Raw genomic sequence first — 18,457 nt, 5'->3', positions numbered from 1 at the left:
GTCACGATCGCTTTCTCCGTATCGGGGGCTCGGATCGCAAAAACGATACCGCACCCCACAGTCGCGGCGACTCTACAACGGCCCCATCACTTCAGAGTCGTTGCGCGTCACGGCCACGGGCCATTGGCTTCAAAACGCACAGCGGTTTACCTGTCCGTCACGTCCCGCCGCCCCGCCCCGCCCCTCCCCTGCCTGTCAGCAGCGCTCTATGAACGGCACCTGCGCTTCATTGAAGGTGCCTTGCCGCTACTCCTCCCCATGGCCGACACCCCGAAACAAAAGCAAGCCTCTGAAGGAGCAAATCCGAAGAGCACTTTGGCTACAAAAACGTCCGTTTGTCTTCCGCTGAGAGGAGCGCGAGGCGCGCGTGCAGCCGCGAGCCGCTCCAGGTGTGTAAAACAAACGTGAGGCACACACTGTCTCGCAGGAAGTTGAGGGGTTGGATTTTCAAAATGAAAGGAGAGGAGAAAATACGTCACATTCACGCAGGTAAGCACACGGGTTTGACATATTTCACGTTCCTTTTCCCACTTCTCATTCCCCCCCCCCCTTTTTTTTATTATTAGTCTTTGGCACTTGTTGCTAATAAACCGAAATGATTTATTACTGATGGGTCTCGATCAATTTATGCTAAAAACGATTAGCACATTAGTTATGGTGCAGATTCAAATGCAGGCTTGGCTTGCGAGTAGCTCAGCTTCATCCAAATTCCCAAAACATATTTTGTCATCTAGGTGGAAAAAAAAATCTTAATTGTCCTGAGGTGTGATTCTAAATAATTGGCTCATGTTGTGCCTTGCAATTAGCTGATGATCAAGTTCAAAAATCAGATAAAGGCTCCACGGTCGGTCCACCCCATTTGCGATTTTATAGTGAGGATAATTAACGAAGGCTACTATTTTACACAAAAGCTGCACGGATTTACCATCAACACACAATGTTAATGCCTGACTGTCAAACGTTTTATTTTGAAAGCAATAAAACGGATGCTAGAGTGATTATCCAAGGTCTGCTTGTTGAGCTGTTGCTGAAGCCATGCGCCCAGCGTGCATCTCAACAGCTGGTCATCAGAAAACAAAATCCAAAATTAAACAATGCATATTTTAAAATTCGTACATAATTCCTCTCTTTACTTTCTTTTTATTTCTCTTCTATGTACTTGTATATTTTCTCTTTTCACACGCTTCAAAAATCAGTTAAGATGTTAAAAATATTGTGCATCAGGTTCAATTTATTCAATTTATTTCTTGTAGTTCCAAAATTAGTTCCCCCCAACTTAAACACACAGTGCAGGTAAAAAAACAAAACAAAAAACTCAACAATTCCACCACTCGTGAATTCGGCTTGTGAGACTCGCCTAAAAGCAGTTTAAAAATGCAAGCGAAGAGCTGCTTGTTCCCTTTCAAAGAGTCTCAGCTTATCTGGGACACAATTGGACTCCTCTCATACATTATTTCCTCACACTTGGAGGCCACGGTTAGGTCATAACTCAATAATAACCACAACACGTCTTCTGCATCTTTCCGGCTGCTCATAAAAGCTCGAAAAACCGCTTCAGCACCACGGACAGCCAATAACAACACATTAAAAGCCACTTGAGGGCGCCAGAGTACATATAAACGCGATGGTTTGGCAACAGTTGACGGCTGGAATGCAACCTGTTGAACTGCTTGCTTTCATAATTGATGTTATTTTATCCTCCAATTAAAGGTTCATTATTCAACCCACTAATGTCCACTTTCAGAATTCCGTAATATTCGACTTTGTCAGCTTCACATCTCATGCAAAAAAAAACACTTGCACACATTCGACACTAAAATAGATACACTCAGCATTCATGACTATTCAATGACGTCGTCTGATCTGCCATTCAGACGACAGCGAGCAAATACGCCCCCCCACACCGGTTTTCTCATCATCGGCTGCACCGGTAGAAGGGCGCCCCCTATGGACTATTTCTCAGAATGGTGCACACAGGGAAGAGAAAGCTCATGCATGGGTGTTCCCCCAGACGGGAGGAGTGTGAGGAAAGCCACTGTGACGTGAGTAGGGTGAGTCATAATTCACAGACACCCACCCACACGCGCAGACACCGGGGGAAGTCCACCGTTACCATGGTGACAAGTGACGCAGGTGGCTCTGGGAATGACGGAAGATCGATCGCACTCGCTAAATGCTGAAAGGATGCACGCAGACGCAAAAACCAAGACGTGACATTTGAAAGGATTTTTTTTCTTTTCTCTCTGTCCCGCTTGTCTCCTCTGCTGTTTCCTTTCCTTCTCTCCTGGTGTCATCTCCTATCTTGCTCCTCTGCCTTCTCTCACAACCATTACCAGCCCAGTAAGCAGGAAGAGACACATTCAATTATTTATCTCGGGTGTTTTTTTTCTTTCTTTCTTCTGTTCTTCTCGGTCTTAATCTTTCTGCTCTATGCATGCATTTCTCACAAGGCCCAGATAAAAACTTTATAAACAAGCAGAGGTGGGTTCAAATCACACATGGGCAGTTCTCAAAATCCAAAATCAAATTCTCAAATTATTGAGGGGAAAGTTAAGTCACAGAGTTAAGAGCTGAGGACAAGGACTTGAACAACTATGCTTTAAGTACGTGTTATATTCTCATATTTTATTTCTTCTGAAATTGAGGAGCCTCAATTTGGAATCAGAAGCATTCTGATTAAAAGAATACCCAACCTTGTTCAATGTCCTTGAACGAACCGGTCAGATTTTTGTAGGATTGCGATCTTCACGTAGCCATACAAGGCATTCTGAGAAATTTTTGTTGACGCTCCAGACATAATGCACACAAATAACACAAACACACACTCGACTTTTTTTGTAAGGTGTAAGCTTTGACTAATGATCGAATGGATGATCAAGCGAGAGTGTCTTTAACCTGGCGGGAAAAACAATCCCTTACCTGTCTCCGTTTGATTTAAAGCAGCCCGTATGCGCCTCTCTGCGACTTTGAGGATGAACTCAAAGTCCATGGCTGCCACAAACACCGACTGACTGAAACATACTTTGAAAAAGTCCCTCTTAAGGCCTCACGCAAACACGTGCTGATGTCATACAGGGCTGTCATCGGCCAGAAGGTGAACAATGGACAAGTTCAAAGTTGTGAGCAAACCCCCTTCCCACATCTTGACGCCATCTTAAGCATTGTCGTCTCCAAAAGTTGACAATAGACCTGAAGAGTGTTTTAGAAATACTAAATACGTTTTATTAAGAGGCAAAAAGCTCTCCGTGTTGGTGACAGGGATTTAAACGGAGGAGATGGAGGATCTGAAAGTGCCGGCATGTTTCCCCCAGCATTTTATCACCACGTCAGTGGAAACACCTCCTTGTGGAGCCTCTGATGGCTCGCCGCCCTCGGGAACATAACACTCAGCACTCTCTCCTGCTCTGACACAAACACGTATGCAGATTGAAGATTATACCATCGACTTGTTCCTCATAGACTACAAACGCACTGGGAAAATCCTTAAGGTGAATTCTGTCTTTAAAAATGTGCAATTAGGCAAGAAAACAGGATCCATGCCCAAGAACCTCTGGAGGTCATTACAAACTTAGAGATGTGTTTACGGTGGTCTAATTACGTATATTGGATGACCTCAAGCGTTGGGTGTACAGAGCAAGTACAACACAGCAAAGTCATGCTGTTTTTTTTTTTGTTTTTTTTTTGCAGAGTCAGGCTGCTTGGACAAAGTGGCCACAAATGAATGAGCTCACTGACGCACACACATGCACTCATGCTAACACGCATCTCTTTGGATTTACCATGGAGGAACAGCCAGCAGCTCATCAGCCTGAGCAAAGTTAGCGAAGCAGCAGGAATTGTTTGCAATCTCATCCGATATTTGTCAGCATGCAAAGCAAACGCGGAGGGAGAGGATCTTTTTTTGTTTTTTTTTGGTCGCGAAAGCCAAAGCTGAAAGCGAGCCCATTGCTAAATGCGTGGGCGTTTGAATAAAATATGAAAAGACGTCGCCTTGATGGCAACTCTCCATAGAAGGCAAGCGAGCATGTGCACGGATACGACCGCGGGCTATAAAAGGGCTCATCTTCAATCTAGGTCGCACCACGTGGGATGCACCATACTGACTTAGATGGTACCTTTCTCAATGAATGCTACCATTGCTGGTTGGCCAAGATGATGGTGCCAGGTCATGATGGGCAAATGAAGCTTCAAGATGATTCATGAACCCGTTGTTGCGTTTACTTAGATGACACTCTCTGAAAGCCCATTTCTTAAAAGCCTCACTTTAAATCGACAACTGGTTCACGAAGCTTCATTTTCCCATCACTACCAAATCGTGCAAGCATGTGGGGAAGAAGCAAACGAAGGATTGAAACACCCTGAAAAGTGTGAGGCAGATGTGTTTCACCGTTATTTATGATTGTTTTCATTGTTTTATGTTTGATGTTATTTATGCACAGCACTTTAATTCAACCGTGGTGCTCTCTAAATTAAGTGAAGTCAGTATGACGTGCTTTATGTTCGATTTTGATCGATGCATAGCACTTTGTTTTAATTGCGTGCGTGTTTTTTTTAAAGTGCTCGATCAATAAAGTTGAAGTGAGCTGAGGTGAACATCTTAAACTTCAAGTTTAAGGCTTCATCTTAAGATGAAACTGCGCTGGCCAACAGATATGACACACACACAAAGTCTAAAGTTCAGAGCGCCGGACACTGAGCGATCACAACGACAAAAGCGAGCAACACACTGAATGAATTTCCAAACGCGTAAGCAGACATGATCACCGAGGCAACTTTGTAGTTGTTGTTTTTTTCTCTCATCTCTCCTACCTGCCAACAATGACTGAACAAATAGCATTAGCATCCTAGCATTTGAAAGACTGAGTAAAGATTTTGAATCGTACTTTTCTACAATACTTTTATAACGATCCATCTGCCAAGGTATGCAAGACGATTGACTTTTGTCAATACTTGGTTTTAATTTCTGGCTTGGCACACACTGTAAAGCGATGTAACTTATTTGCCAAGTTCAGACAGCATTGCTTTTTTTTTTTTTTTAAATATTAAACATTCTGAGGAATGCTGTACTAACACATTTGAAATAAGTGTATCCTCCATACAGTAAATATGGATTTTCAGTTGCATAAGTTGGATCTGTTTGAACTTTACATGCCGTGTCAGCATCATTTAAGTATATTATTTGTTCCTTTAAACTTTTACTTGGGATTACTGAGAACATATACATTTTGGTCTGACCACAAACTACTTTCTTGCATGCTCCACCACTGGTAATATGTGAATACGACAATAAGGTCACATATGTCCACGTCTAGGAGCTGGACCAGTTCTCTGTCCTTTCATCACAACCAACTATTTCTACTATGCTGCTTGCGTACTTCAAATGTGACCAACTTTAAGGCGAATATAACTTGAGGTACTCATCGCTGCACCCAACCTAAGGCAGCATCTGTCTTAAATCACAATTGGTGCATGGCCGTCAGGAAAAAGTTGACGGCGACACTGTTAGATTTTTGTGAAGTCAGCAGCTTGAGCCTGACAAGCTCTGATGAGCGCAGCATCGGCACTGTGTCTCCCCCCCCACACACACACACACACATTGAAAGTGACGGCTGTCTCTCAGTGAGCGTGGAAGTAAAGCTGCGCAGCTTAGTGGGGCCCGAATGACCGAATACTGCACAAGACTTGCTTTTTCTGCAGCATCACTGCCACACGCACTTTTTGTGCACCCACTGCCACTGTATTAGGTTATCCCCCCCCCCCCGCCCCCCGTCCACACACACCGTCCTCCCTCCTTTGTACTTGCTGCACAACTGCAGAGAAAACAGCAGCAGCAAGCAGCAGCAGCAACCAGTAGAACGAATAGTCGGGCACGCAACGTAAAGTCTCTCCAATTGTCTCGGCACGCTCACATTCAAACTCACCAGTTGGGTTCTTGTTTTTCTTGAGGCTCCTGCCACAAAGACACTGCAGCATATGCGATCCTTTGCTGAAAATCTTGTTCCAAATAAACCGCATGGATTTGGCCGAGAAGGGGGAGGAGTAGGAGTAGGAAGGAGAACAGGAGATGGGAGACGAGAGGCGCACCGGATGCGGCAGCCTAAATTTCTGCCACCGCATGGGGGCCGACCCGCCCCCCTGTTTGCATGCCAGCGGAAACGGCCAGCTGTTGGGCTCAGTTTGAATGTGCTTGACTCCGCCGATTTGCACCATAGAAAGGAGTAGAAGAAGCAAGTCCGGGTCGTCGCCCGGTTTCTCGCCCGCTTCAACGTCGTCCTTCCTGCACGCTTGGAATAGAACGACCTCCGCTTCGGGCTGTTGGTGCCTAGCAGCGGACGAGGATAGGGAGGAGCGCTCGCTGCTGCTGCTGCTCCTGCTTCTGCTCCTGCTGCCGCGCTCCCGCCACCGCGGCGTTAAGAGCCTCCGAGCGCTCCTCTTCAAATGGCGTCGTCGTGTGCCGCGTGGCGCGGGGAGAGGAGCGGCAGCGGCGGACAGGCATGTGGCGGCGCTAGTGGGAAGTCGGTGGTACGCGGCAGCTGTCGGCTTCTGCACAAAAAAACATTGCATATTAGTGACGGAGGGATGGCAGGGCTCGGTGCGTCCGGGGGTGGGGGGCAGGGGGGGGGGGGGCGCGTGGAGGAGAGAGGGTGGGCGGGATGCGGATCCCCGGGTGTCCGTCCGTCAGCAAGTCGGTGGCATCTTTGTATCAGTAGAGCAGCAGCAGGGAGGTTCTTGCCAAAGGCTGGTTGCAGAATTCTCCAGCAGCACTTGGTCCTTCTCTCTTCAGGAGAGGAATCACTGCAGGGAATCTCTGCACTGTCCCACTGCGCTTAAGCCCCCTCCCCTGGCCGGCCCCCCCCCCCTGGAAAAATCCTTGTGAATATTTGATCCGTCCTCCGACCTCCACTTCTCAATAATCCATAAAGTCCCGAAGCGCAGAGGTTTTGCTGCCGCCTGCCCTCTCTCTTCCCTCGCCTCGCGTAGGCTGCACGTTGCGGGAGCTGTTGCGATCAAGTGGCTCGAAAGAGAGCTCGTGAGCGCCCTCAGCTGAGACAACTGAAGAAGAAGTGCACCGAGATGCTTCAAGCAACCAGTCAAGGGGTGGAAGCGAGTAACCAACTTCATGATATCCGCTGCGCAACCTTCATAATAAAAGATCAGACGCGCAAACATTCCACAGGGTTGCTGAGCGGGTATCGACTGTGACGTGAATATATTCTTAGTCCCTGCCTCTCTCTGAAATTCGACACCTTCTCCAAGCTTGTTTTGATATGATTTGTTCAATAATTTCATCAATGCAACCCAATTTATTCTCTGTTGGGCATGTATTGTCAATTGGCAATACTGCCAAATCGAATTGGATCGATCACAAGAAGAAAATCGTGCACCCTGCTTGCAGGTTGTTTACGTCAAGATATGATTTGATGTTGTGCCACATTTAGCTAGTAGATCAAAAAGCGCAATGTGACTCTTGGAAAATGTCCTGTGCACAATGATTCTTCGAAAAGAACTGAAATCATAGAAATAAATGTAAAGGGTTAAATCACTAGTTGATTGGTATCAATACGATTTTTGCATTAATATCGATTCTATTGATACTTGTATCGATCTGCACAGGATAGTCCTCAATCAGCGCGGCTTTTTTTTTCTCTCATCCGAGCAACACTTCGAACCAGGTAGCACAGGTAAGGTTATACTTGAGCTAATTGGGTTAATAACTAGGTAGATTACTTCCCACCACGCCCTAAGCAACCGAAATAGCGGACCCGTCTGGTTTGAGCAGCCCACACCTGACTTGGATTTTGCCGGTGTGGCGTTCGTATGACGACAACTGTATGACGGGCGTTTGATGACGAAAGGGTCGAAGTCTTTATTTGAATGCTCACATTAAAAGAATTTTTGAGATACACGAGGAAGTGTACAATTTTGTTCTGTTGTGGCCCGCTTCATCGCCGAACAAACAGCATTTGCAACTTCATGCCACCTTCCCAGCTCCGATGTTGGAGGTAAGAAATTGTCGGGGTCCAACATGTCGTTTATTCAATAGAAAGAAAAACCACTAGGTAAATAAAGAAAGAAAAAAGAAACGAAGGGAATTAGTCTTTCAAAATTCTTTGAAAAATAAAATAAATAAATAGCCCGGGTGAACAAAAAAGATGCAACTTTATCACTGCAATCAAACTATCAGTCGCCTTATTTCAAATCTTCTCACAGATGTTTACATTTGGCTCAGGACTCTTTCAAATAATCCAATGTTTTTGCTCTTCGACCTGTGCTTGACCTTAAATGTGGGCTAGAATTGTTGTCTCTGTATCGTTGAAGCCTCAAGTCTGCCTCAGCAAGCGCGAAGGTGGCAAGTCATGTTGGACTTTAGCAAATGGCCTCTGCTCCTGTTGTTGAGCACAGAGGAGCTTGCCACCATCCAACAGGCCTGTGTCTTTGGAGCATCTGCTAATGAAGCCATCTACATCACAAACGACAACAAGGTGCCTCCACCCTGTTTCCTTTCGTTGGATTTTGGTTGCTCCATCGTTTGTGGTCACATACCTGATGTTTAAGGGTTAGAACCTCACAATTGTTTTCTTTAAAATTGTCCAAATATTTCAAATGTCATTTCAGTAGAACGTGTTATTCATTTCTGGAGTCCCTCCCATGAAACTGGATTGGTCATTTTTGTGTTGACTTATTTGCTTTTACTTTGGAAAACACACTTTTTGACATTTTAGGGACCAAACGTATAATTTGTTGGCGCATTTTCAGCCTTGTCAGTTTGAATTCATGTCATGTCTTTAAAACAAAGGGATGGGGGGGAAAACCTGTTGAAGATGTATTGATGATTAGACAAGATATTTGACAGATGAATTGATTATTGAAATAATTCTTAGGCTGTAAAATCCTCTGAATAATGACACCGTTGTGGAAAAAGTCATTCAAAATAATTTCTCATTCTGTTATTGTTTATGATTGAATTGTTGTAACATCCGTCGCAGGTATTTGTGTTTGGCTTAAACTGCAGTAGCTGCCTTGGAACAGGAGACGGTTTAAGCACCATTGTGCCCAAGCAACTGAGCTGCCTGGAGGGGAAAAAGGTGGTTAGCTTGAGCTATGGCAGTGGGCCGCACATCCTACTGGCAACAGAGGGTAAGTCACGAAGAAAAAAAAAAAAAAAACCATGACATTCCTGTGAAAGGTGATGTAATGGTGCACTCCGAATCTGGTATTGTTTTAGATGGGAAGCTATTTGCTTGTGGGCACAATGGTTTCTTCCAGCTGGGGATCGGGACAGCCAATCCCGAGGTGTCCCAGGTGCTGGTCACTGCCAACATTCAGAACAAGAAGGTCAAAGAAGTGGCATGTGGTGCTCATCACTCCGTGGTCCTCACGCAGGATGGAGAGGTAGCTAGCGTTCCCGACGACACGGCTATCGAGTCTTTCCGTTCGACTCTTACGGTTTTTCAAAACGACAGGTCTTTGCGTGGGGGTTTAATAACTGCGGCCAGGTGGGTTCAGGTTCTACCGCTGTCCAGCCATTGCCCGTAAAGGTGGGGGGCTCGTTGCAGGGTAAGACGGTGATGGGCATCACGTGCGGACAGTCATCTTCCATGGCTTTGTTGGATAACGGAGAGGTGAGGTCTTTTGTGTCATTGGGAAAATTGGGAGAAAGTCAACCATTGCTCTGCAGCTATTTGGTTTGCTTCTAGATTCACGGATGGGGATACAATGGCAACGGGCAGCTGGGTGTTGGTAACAACAGAAATGAGCTGATGCCTTGCCGCCTATCCGCTCTGCACAAGTCTTGTATAAAGCAGGTAAGACTCTTTTGTGATGAGGAAAAGCAACAAGAAGCAGCTTTTCAACTTTTCTCCTGTGTAGGTGGTGTCAGGCTATGGCCATTCCCTCGCTGTGACAGATAAAGGACTGCTTTATTCATGGGGTGCAAACACTTTTGGACAGCTGGGAATTGGTGACAAGAACAATTGTTTTAGCCCAGTGCAAGTTATGGCTGATGAAGAGAGGTACGATGACGTTCCTATATGAAAAAAGAACAGTCCATTGTCCATTGAAGAAACACGGCAAATGTACCGTATTTTCCGGACTACAAGGCGCACCTTCAATGAATGGCCCATTTTAAAACTTTGTCCTTATATAAGGCGCACCGGACTATAAGGCGCACCATTAATGCATCATGTCAGATATTTAATCCAAATCAAATCATTCTCCATTTTATCTTTTTTATTTCAACTTCAGATGCAACAAATGACATTATAATCACAAAATAATGATCCATAGTCTTTTTGATTCATGATTCATAGTCTTCAGCAGGCCACTTATGATTGATTTCATGATACAATGCTTCGGGCCAGTTTAAATTGAGGAATTTGGTCGATATATAAGGCGAGCCGGACTATAAGGCGCACTGTCGGCTTTTGAGATAATTTTAGGTTTTTAGGTGCGCCTTATAGTCCGGAAAATACGGTACTTTTTATGTTGCACCAAATGATTGTAATCTTGAAACTCAGTTGTAAAGTTTGAAACTTTAATGCCGTGCATCGCGTGACCAAAAAAAAGAAAAAAAGAAAACATTACGATGTTAGTGGGGGGGGGGGGGAGAATTTAGTTCACACATTTATTTTTGAATCGTCCAGGTTTGTCGAAGTGGCCGCGTGCCATTTGACGAACACGTCGGCGGCTAAGACGCAGAGCGGCCAGGTGTATATGTGGGGTCAGTGTCGGGCTCAAGCCGTCGTCATGCCACGCCTGACCTACTTCACCAACACGGATGATGTGTTTGCCTGTTTCGCGTCACCCCCGGTCATGTGGAGGCTGGTGTCAGTGGGTGAGTAAAACGCTCGAATCTTTTCTCTTTCCATTCAACGCACTCATCAATCCACGTTGCTCTAGAGCGCAACGACTTCCTGACAGTCGCAGAGGCGCTGAGGAAAGAATTTGACAGTCCCGAAACGGCAGACCTCAAGTTTATCGTCGAAGGCAAATGCATCCATGTTCACAAAGCCCTGCTTAAGATCAGGTGTGTGCACGTGCGTGAGCAAAGACCCCCAAAAAATGAAGATGCTCCTCAATGTTCTCTTGTGCAAATGTTTCCAAGGTGTGAGCATTTCCGCTCAATGTTCCGGTCCCAGTGGGTGGAAGGTCATCAGGAAGTGATTGAGATCAACCAATTCTCGTATACCATCTACCGCTCCTTCCTGCAGTTCCTCTACACAGACACTGTTGACCTTCCACCTGAGGACGCTATTGGTCATTTATTCTATACCGGCAATGTCTGCTCCGCCTGCCGGTAGATCTGCGTCTGCATTGTTCTTGTGTTTCTTCTGCAGGCCTGCTGGACCTGGCCACCTCCTACTGTGAGAGTCGCCTGAAGCATCTGTGTCAGCAGATCATCAAGAGAGGAATCACCATCAAAAACGCCTTTGCGCTCTTTTCATCTGCCAAACAATTTGATGCAGAGGTACAGCATTGGATTTACTACATTTCATAATGAATAACAAAGTTTACTTTTGCAAATTCTATTTGGACCAACACTGAAGACGACATCTAGTGGACAAAAGAGGGATTTTTTTTCTTCACAACTTTTTCTTTTGCAGGACCTGGAAGAATTTTGCTTCAGATTTTGTATCAACCATCTCACTCAGGTGACTCAGACGCCAAGCTTCAGTCAAGTTGACGGAAACATGCTCAAAGGGTTCATCATCAGAGCAAGCTATTTTGGTGCCTTCAGGTACTAGTTCTCGCCGTTTAGTATGCTTTCAAAAAAAAAAAAAAATGCTGGATGAGCCAGAAGCACAGCACCTGAGATGTCTTCGGGACCTTTGCAGTCTGCAAGTAGAACTTTTGTTTCGGTTATGTTTTTAAACTTCGGCCCAGAACACGTGACGACTGCTGGAGTGGAATTTTAAATGATATTTTTTCTGTACCAAAATAAAGAAGCATTTCATGAGCTTGCTTTAAACCTCTCACATCCCTCCTGGCTTGTCTTCTAATGATTCACATGGTGAGAAAACGAATGACCTTAATTTTTCATCAAAAGTGTCATGCTGAATCAAAAGAAAGCTTTTCTTTAGGACTGACAATATTTGAAATGATCTCATTTAAGGGACATTCAAGGTTTGATGTTTTGGGGAGAAAGTGCAAAAGAAGACTATGAAGATGGGAGACCGTGAGTATATTGGTAGGATGATGAGGATCGATTTGCCACGCAAGAAAGCTACGAAAAAAGATCAAAAATAAAGATTGATTGATAGAGAAAACGTGAGGGCGTTTGAGAGGAACATGCTAGACGTTCAATGTAAAGGATGACTGGCTATGACATGGGATTTGAAAATACGCACGCAGTGTATTTATTTTTATTTTTTTTTATTTATTTTTTTAGTATTTGACAGTTCTAGCTAAGCATTTGCAAAAAGATACGCCAGGAGAGGTAAAGTGTACTTTTTTTTTTTTTGTGACAGCTGGTGACACGTTGGCGTGATGACGTCATTATTTGCGGAAGTAACCCGATCAACATACGCATCCTGTTGAGCAAAGCCGTGACGTCGTGCTTAACACCAGACATGCAAAACATTCTGTAAGGACGCTCGTCTTGGTCGTGTCGACCGATGCACACGCCGGTGAGCCCACTAAACGTTCCTCGTACGTTCTGCTGCTACTTAAAGCTAGCAGAGTCCGACTGTCTTTGGCTAAGTCAAGCTAGGAATAAACACTGACTAAAGACAACAGTTGACAGTTACTCTGTTGTCTGGATGAAACTTGACAGCGACGGACTCGCACGCCGACTTACGAACACGGTACCGCGACGCCTTCCATTTTTCGTTGAGGTCGAAAGACCCGAGTGGTGGAGGGCTGAATTGGTCGCGATAGGTACGCTAGGCGATTTTTTTTTTTTGGCACGCTGGTTGGATGGAAGAAAGCTGCAGAGAGTATCAAGCCGAATCGGGCCAGGCCTTGCCTCTCACAAAAGACTCCAGCAGCCAGACCATCAGCTTAGTGCGAGGTTTGTCCAGATTTATGGAATAATTAAGCAAATCAAGCAGCGGTGTGAATACGTTTTTTTTGTCATGCAGGTCATGGCCCTAGGTTGTCAAAGATCAACCTGTTCAGCTTGTTGAGTTTGTGGTTGGAGCTGTTCCCTCAGGAGCAACCAGAGAAGGACAACTGTCAGGTTTGGTGTCTTGATAGCAGTTGCTGGTTCACATTTCAGTATTCATCTGACTTGTCATGTTCTAGATCCGCAGGGTGGGACTGGTGGTGGTCCGGGATAGTAAGGTGGTTGGGCTCCACTATAGTGGACATGAGCTCCACGCAGGCCAGGCAGCCATCATCCAACATGCCGCCCGGCTGGCCGACTGTCAGCTGTATTTCTCTCGGCGACCGTGCGCCACCTGTTTGAAAATGATCATCAATGGTGCGCAACGCCGTCACGTCATTTCGGTTTCTTCAGGGTATCGGATGTTGACGTCGATCCGGTGAATTGTGTTTGCAGCCGGAGTGAGTGAGATCTCCTTCTGGCCCGGAGACCCCGAGGTAAGCATGCTGAGATGCGGATCCCCCGCTCCTACCGGCCCCATCCCCGAAGAGGCCGCGCTGGACGCCGTGGCTACAGAGAAGCTCAAGTCCAACAGCAGCTCTCACATCTGCTTGCTGCTGCAACCTCTGGCAACTGGCATGGTGCACTTTGTCGGCGAGACCTCCAGAGAGTGTGATTTCATGGGACCGCTGAGTGACGACGACCCCGGCTTGAACGCGGAAGAAATCTTTCGCCGGTATTTGAACGTGACTTGCTTCAGTTTTAATACAGATGAAAAGAGGAGCGGCCCAGACTGAAAAGAACTATTTGGTCTCCTCTGTAGTGAACAGGAGAAACACTTTGAGGATTTCTCCAAACGCTTCCTGATTGAAGACTCCCATCGGCATCGAGAGATTTTGAACCAAATGCATCTGGAGAACTTCTGCGTGGAGCCCTACTTTTCCAACCTCAGAGACAACATGAGGGAGGTGGTGCATGTTCTGGCTGCTGTGGTGGCTGGTGTTCCACCACGACACTATGGATTTCACCGGTTAGTAGCGCCCGCCCTGCTATTTTATTCATGAATGTCTTTATTGTCAATTGTGATGTCACAGCAGCGTACAAGAATAGAATAGAATAAAATAGAATAAAATAAAATAAAATATAGAATAGAATAAAATAGAATAAAATAGAATAAAATAAAATAAAATAGAATAAAATAAAATAAAATAAAATAGAAAGAATCAAGACAAGTGCCAAATGTAAAAATGGATCAATAAGACAAGGTATCGGTAGAGATGAAGCACAGGATCAGGTGCCACGCATGTTGTGAAGTCTGACAGCAGTGGGAATGAAGGACCTGCTCCTTCCTACAGTTTCATGGAGGGGGTGAGAGGTGTTGTCCATGATGGAGTTTAGCTTAATTAACGTCCTCCTCTCACCCACAACCTCTATGGAGTCCGGGGGACAGCCCAGGACAGAGCTCGCTCTCCTGACCATCTTATTTAGTCTCCCCCTGTCGCGGTCCGTACTTCCCCCCCCCCCCCCCCACCCCAGCAGAGCACAGAGTAGAGGATGGCCGAGGCCACCACAAAGTCATAGAAGGTTCTGAGGAGAGACCTGCGAGGACCTCAGTCTCCTCAACAGGTGGAGGCGACTCTGGCCCTTCTTGTACAGGGCGCGAGTGTGATCAGTTTGTTGTTAAGGAGAACATCGGGGAATTTTGTCGTTCACAAACTGTGATGTCTTCTCTGCAGCCGGGAAGCGGCAGTCCCAAATACATTCCCGGCCAACTCGTCGCTGCCGCCGCCTCAGCGTGAGGGAGTGTCCCAGGAAGTGGCCCGTCATTGCATCATCCAAGCGAGACTACTTGCTTACAGAACAGGTCTGCTCAGAGTAGCTGCATTTTTAGCTTTTGAGCGCCGTCAACATCAATTACCATCAGAGTTGTACTATGTTCATCTTGTTTTCAATTGAACAATTATTTTACTGGCTTTTTTTTTATCACAAACAAATGAGGTTTCATTACCTGACATGTTTCGGCTATCGTACCGGTCAGGTAACCAAACTGAAATAATTTGTTTGTGATAAAAGAACCAGTAAAATAATCCGTTACCATCTACAGTAATCCCTCCTACTTCGCGGCTTCAACTATCGCGGCTTCGCTGTATCGCGGGTTTTCAAAAATGCGTAAATTAATGATTTTATCGCAGAAATTTCATCATTTCACGAGGTTTCGCGGCCACTTGAGTTTCTTCATTTTCCTTTAATAATGATAGCTTACGTTTAAAAGTCGTTTTCTTGTTTTGAAATGAATAAATTAAAGAGTCAGTACAGTATACTTTATCGTCACATGTGACTTCAGGGCGTTCTCTCTGTTGTATATTTTGGACTAACTCATGTTCCGTAGTGGGAAAACCCCGGATGTGGGAGGGGGAGCTTCGGGGACGTTCAGTGTCGTGATGTACGGCCAGTGAACTGACTGTGATGAAAGGAATAAAGCAGTATCCATCACGTCGTTGTCCGAACCATGCTTGCTACATCAGAACCTGGAAAATAGTAAAGATATAACACTCTCCACCGGCGGTGGCCTTCATCTGGACATAGCAATACACTGTTAGTCTCGTCGCTAAGGCATGAATGCGGAGCGCACAGTCCATTGATATGAAAGTCCCCTAGCAGCGAGCTGGTTGATGTCAGCGATAAAAATAGAATATCTTCCAAGAATAGCTCAAAAAAATCTAGTTTCTATTTCGCGGAAATTCCCATTTCGCGGGTGGGTCTGGAACGTAACCCCCGCGAAGTAGGAGGGATTACTGTATTATGTTTTTTGTGGGAATACTTCCAGAAATGTCTTGGCCAACTCAGGTTTGATTATGCTGGGAAAGTCAAATGGAAAACAAACTATGACCACCAGAAGATAGAAGTTCTTTCTTTTCCTTCCTTCCTTCCTTCCTTCCTTCCTTCCTTCCTTCCTTCCTTCCTTCCTTCCTTCCTTCCTTCCTTCCTTCCTTCCTTCCTTCCTTCCTTCCTTCCTTCCTTCCTTCCTTCCTTCCTTCCTTCCTTCCTTCCTTCCTTCCTTCCTTCCTTCCTTCCTTCCTTCCTTCCTTCCTTCCTTCCTTCCCTTCCTCCCTTCCTTCCTTCCTTCCTATGTCTCACACTCACGCCATCCGATACATTTTCACACAGACAATTCAACTTTGCATCATATGAGCGACCCCATTCAACATTGTTTTAAGCAGGCATCAAGAGTTGACACCCTCTAAGCATCTTATCATTTCAGAGGATCCGAAAGTGGGCGTCGGCGCCGTTATATGGGCCAACAGACAGTCGGTAAATTCATTGTCTTATTTTTATTTTTTTTACCTTGGTTGGACTTTGTCAAAATGATATAATTAGCATCTTTAGAGGGGGGGAAGAGAAAAAAAAAAGTGTCACTCTCTTGTTCTTGTCCCAGGCTGGCCTTGACAGACCCGGTCGTCTGTCCCTGGTGGGTTGCGGGTACAATGCTTACCCAGCGGGTTCGCAGTACGCAGAGTACCCGCTCATGGATGACAAACAAGAAGACCCAAAGCGGCGCAAGTACCGATACATCATCCACGCCGAGCAGAATGCCCTCACCTTCAGGTACGGCGGTCACCTTGCTCCGCTCGGCAGCAATTTGACGCCTCTGATGTTTTCCTAGGACCCGCGATATCAACCCAGAAGAAGCCGCCATGCTGTTTGTGACCAAATGTCCATGTGACGAGTGCGTCCCTCTGATTCGAGGTGCCGGCATCACGCACATTTACACCACCGACCAGGACCGCGACAGGAACAAACGAGACATTTCCTACCTCCAATTCAGCAACTTGAAGGGAATCCAAAAGTTCATAGTGAGCAAACCGATGGGTTTTTCCATTTCTTTCCTTGTTGTGAGTCCAGTGATTCTCTAATTCTTCTCTCACTTGCGCTTAGTGTTTGTTGAAATTCATATTTCATGTTTATCAGTGTTTTTTTGAAGAATTCGATGTCCAGGTTGATATTGAAATGCAGAAACTCAGCGACATGTCTGTTTCCACAGTGGCAAAGGGACCCAAAAGCGTCTCCCGTCAACGTCATCAGTAAGGTCCATTTTGAAAAGATCTGCACTTGATCTGCTTTCATGTCCTAACAAACCTTGTCTTTGCTTCCAGACGGTCACAAGCGCAGCAGGGAAGGGGCGCAGGAGATGCACAACATTAAAAAGCTTTGTCCCAGTCGATCCAACGACTCGCCCTTCGTCTGCTGAGGGGTCCACCCCACAACATTGGAACTGAATCTTCTAAAGATTTGCATCTACTCCCATTTTGTGTCCGCATAGGCACGAAAGTGACCCCGTCAAGCCCATCGTTAAGGAGCGTTCAGTGCAATTACTTTTTAAGAGAACCCGACGGTTTTTTTATTGTTTTGTTCCAAAGCATTTTTAAAAAGCAACTACAGTGATACTTCTACTTACGAACTTCCGCGGTCGGGTTTGTAAGTGGAAACGTTTGTAAGGAGAAGCAACATTTCCCATAGGAATCAACGTGAAAGCAAATAATGCGTGAAGGACTATCCCAAAAGTCACACTTTTTGCCCTCTTCTTCCTCGTAAAACATCCGGAAAAACAAAACGACTATTTTATTTGAGCTTTTTCAAACGTTTATAACCAACACTAAATGTCTTGACCTCCTTAACTTTGCTAAGAGCAAACATTGTAGAGGGGGGGGCACCCCTTCAAATTTGCTACACTTTGGTGAAAATACCCCCAAGAAGACAGAAATGGTCAAGTGATGCTACCAGGCCCTCTTGGGAGCAAAATAAAATACGTCTTCAAAGACAATAGGTTACGATTACCGGGGGTGTGAGTTTTCCGACTGTTTGAGTGGTCATTGAAAGCACCTGGCCAAAAAAATGAAAAGGACCCTCGCTTCTCAAGATAAAAAAAATTGACAAACACAAAAGTGTTCAAGTTTTTATTTTATTTTATTATTTTAGTTGAAAACAAGCTAAAAGAAAATATATGAAAACTAAACTAGCGGCTTTCTGGAAGGTACAAATCGTTAATCATATTTACAATACAACTTGTTTTTTTTATCCATAAACTTTACAGATGAGAAGAAGAGTTCTTTGTGAAAAGTGAAGGATGGCTTCAAAAATCGACATTTATCAATAAAGAATTTACCCACCACAATTATTGTGTTTAACGTATTTTCATAATTCTTTTCAGTATTTAGAGTGAGTTCCATCCACTTTCTGCAGATTTTTATTTGTCCAGTGACCCCTGTTCGAGGTCAAGGTGAAAGGGAGACGTTTCCAAAATTGTGGCAAAGAGGGGGACAAAGAGTTTTAGAGTGTTTGTGGAACAGGATGTGATAACAGACAAAATGTTTCATTCCGTTGAGACAGAGGGGTAAGACTTGGATAACTTTATTT

The 18,457-nt window shown here is 45.2% G+C and overlaps 3 protein-coding genes across 6 annotated transcripts in view; 2 read left to right on the top strand and 1 right to left on the bottom strand.

Moving 5' to 3' along the window:
• LOC147062948 (fibroblast growth factor 14-like) overlaps positions 1 to 6,569 on the bottom strand; it is a 23,051-nt gene extending 16,482 nt beyond the window's left edge. For 3 of the 4 annotated variants that reach the window (XM_085927800.1, XM_085927791.1, XM_085927810.1), the window contains exon 1: positions 5,922 to 6,569. In XM_085927800.1, the coding sequence (XP_085783926.1) occupies positions 5,922 to 6,564 (643 nt within the window). In that variant the 5' untranslated portion in view covers positions 6,565 to 6,569. Of the gene's footprint in view, positions 148 to 5,921 lie in introns of those variants that run through there. The other variant, XM_085927822.1, reaches the window with a different exon arrangement.
• Positions 6,570 to 7,666: 1,097 nt separating this feature from the next.
• On the top strand, positions 7,667 to 11,972 carry rcbtb1 (regulator of chromosome condensation (RCC1) and BTB (POZ) domain containing protein 1). Its single transcript, XM_085927763.1, has 12 exons — positions 7,667 to 8,003; positions 8,320 to 8,483; positions 8,988 to 9,138; positions 9,227 to 9,393; positions 9,465 to 9,623; positions 9,699 to 9,806; positions 9,871 to 10,013; positions 10,644 to 10,834; positions 10,900 to 11,026; positions 11,105 to 11,256; positions 11,337 to 11,467; positions 11,604 to 11,972. The coding sequence occupies exons 2-12, from the start codon at positions 8,358 to 8,360 to the stop codon at positions 11,742 to 11,744; spliced, it is 1,596 nt and encodes a 531-aa protein (XP_085783889.1). The 5' UTR covers positions 7,667 to 8,003; positions 8,320 to 8,357; the 3' UTR covers positions 11,745 to 11,972.
• Positions 11,973 to 12,489: 517 nt separating this feature from the next.
• On the top strand, positions 12,490 to 18,230 carry cdadc1 (cytidine and dCMP deaminase domain containing 1). Its single transcript, XM_085927777.1, has 11 exons — positions 12,490 to 13,009; positions 13,080 to 13,177; positions 13,243 to 13,420; positions 13,499 to 13,778; positions 13,866 to 14,072; positions 14,779 to 14,906; positions 16,305 to 16,354; positions 16,479 to 16,648; positions 16,707 to 16,896; positions 17,085 to 17,124; positions 17,197 to 18,230. Exons 1-11 carry the CDS (start codon positions 12,916 to 12,918, stop codon positions 17,289 to 17,291), a joined length of 1,530 nt encoding a protein of 509 aa, XP_085783903.1. The 5' UTR covers positions 12,490 to 12,915; the 3' UTR covers positions 17,292 to 18,230.
• The last annotated feature ends 227 nt before the right edge of the window (positions 18,231 to 18,457 follow it).

The sequence above is a fragment of the Syngnathus leptorhynchus genome, chromosome 1 (genome assembly GCF_054491065.1).
Source record: "Syngnathus leptorhynchus isolate UIUO chromosome 1, UIUO_Slep, whole genome shotgun sequence".
NCBI classification, from domain to species: domain Eukaryota; kingdom Metazoa; phylum Chordata; class Actinopteri; order Syngnathiformes; family Syngnathidae; genus Syngnathus; species Syngnathus leptorhynchus.
This window is presented reverse-complemented; position numbering and strand designations above follow the sequence as displayed.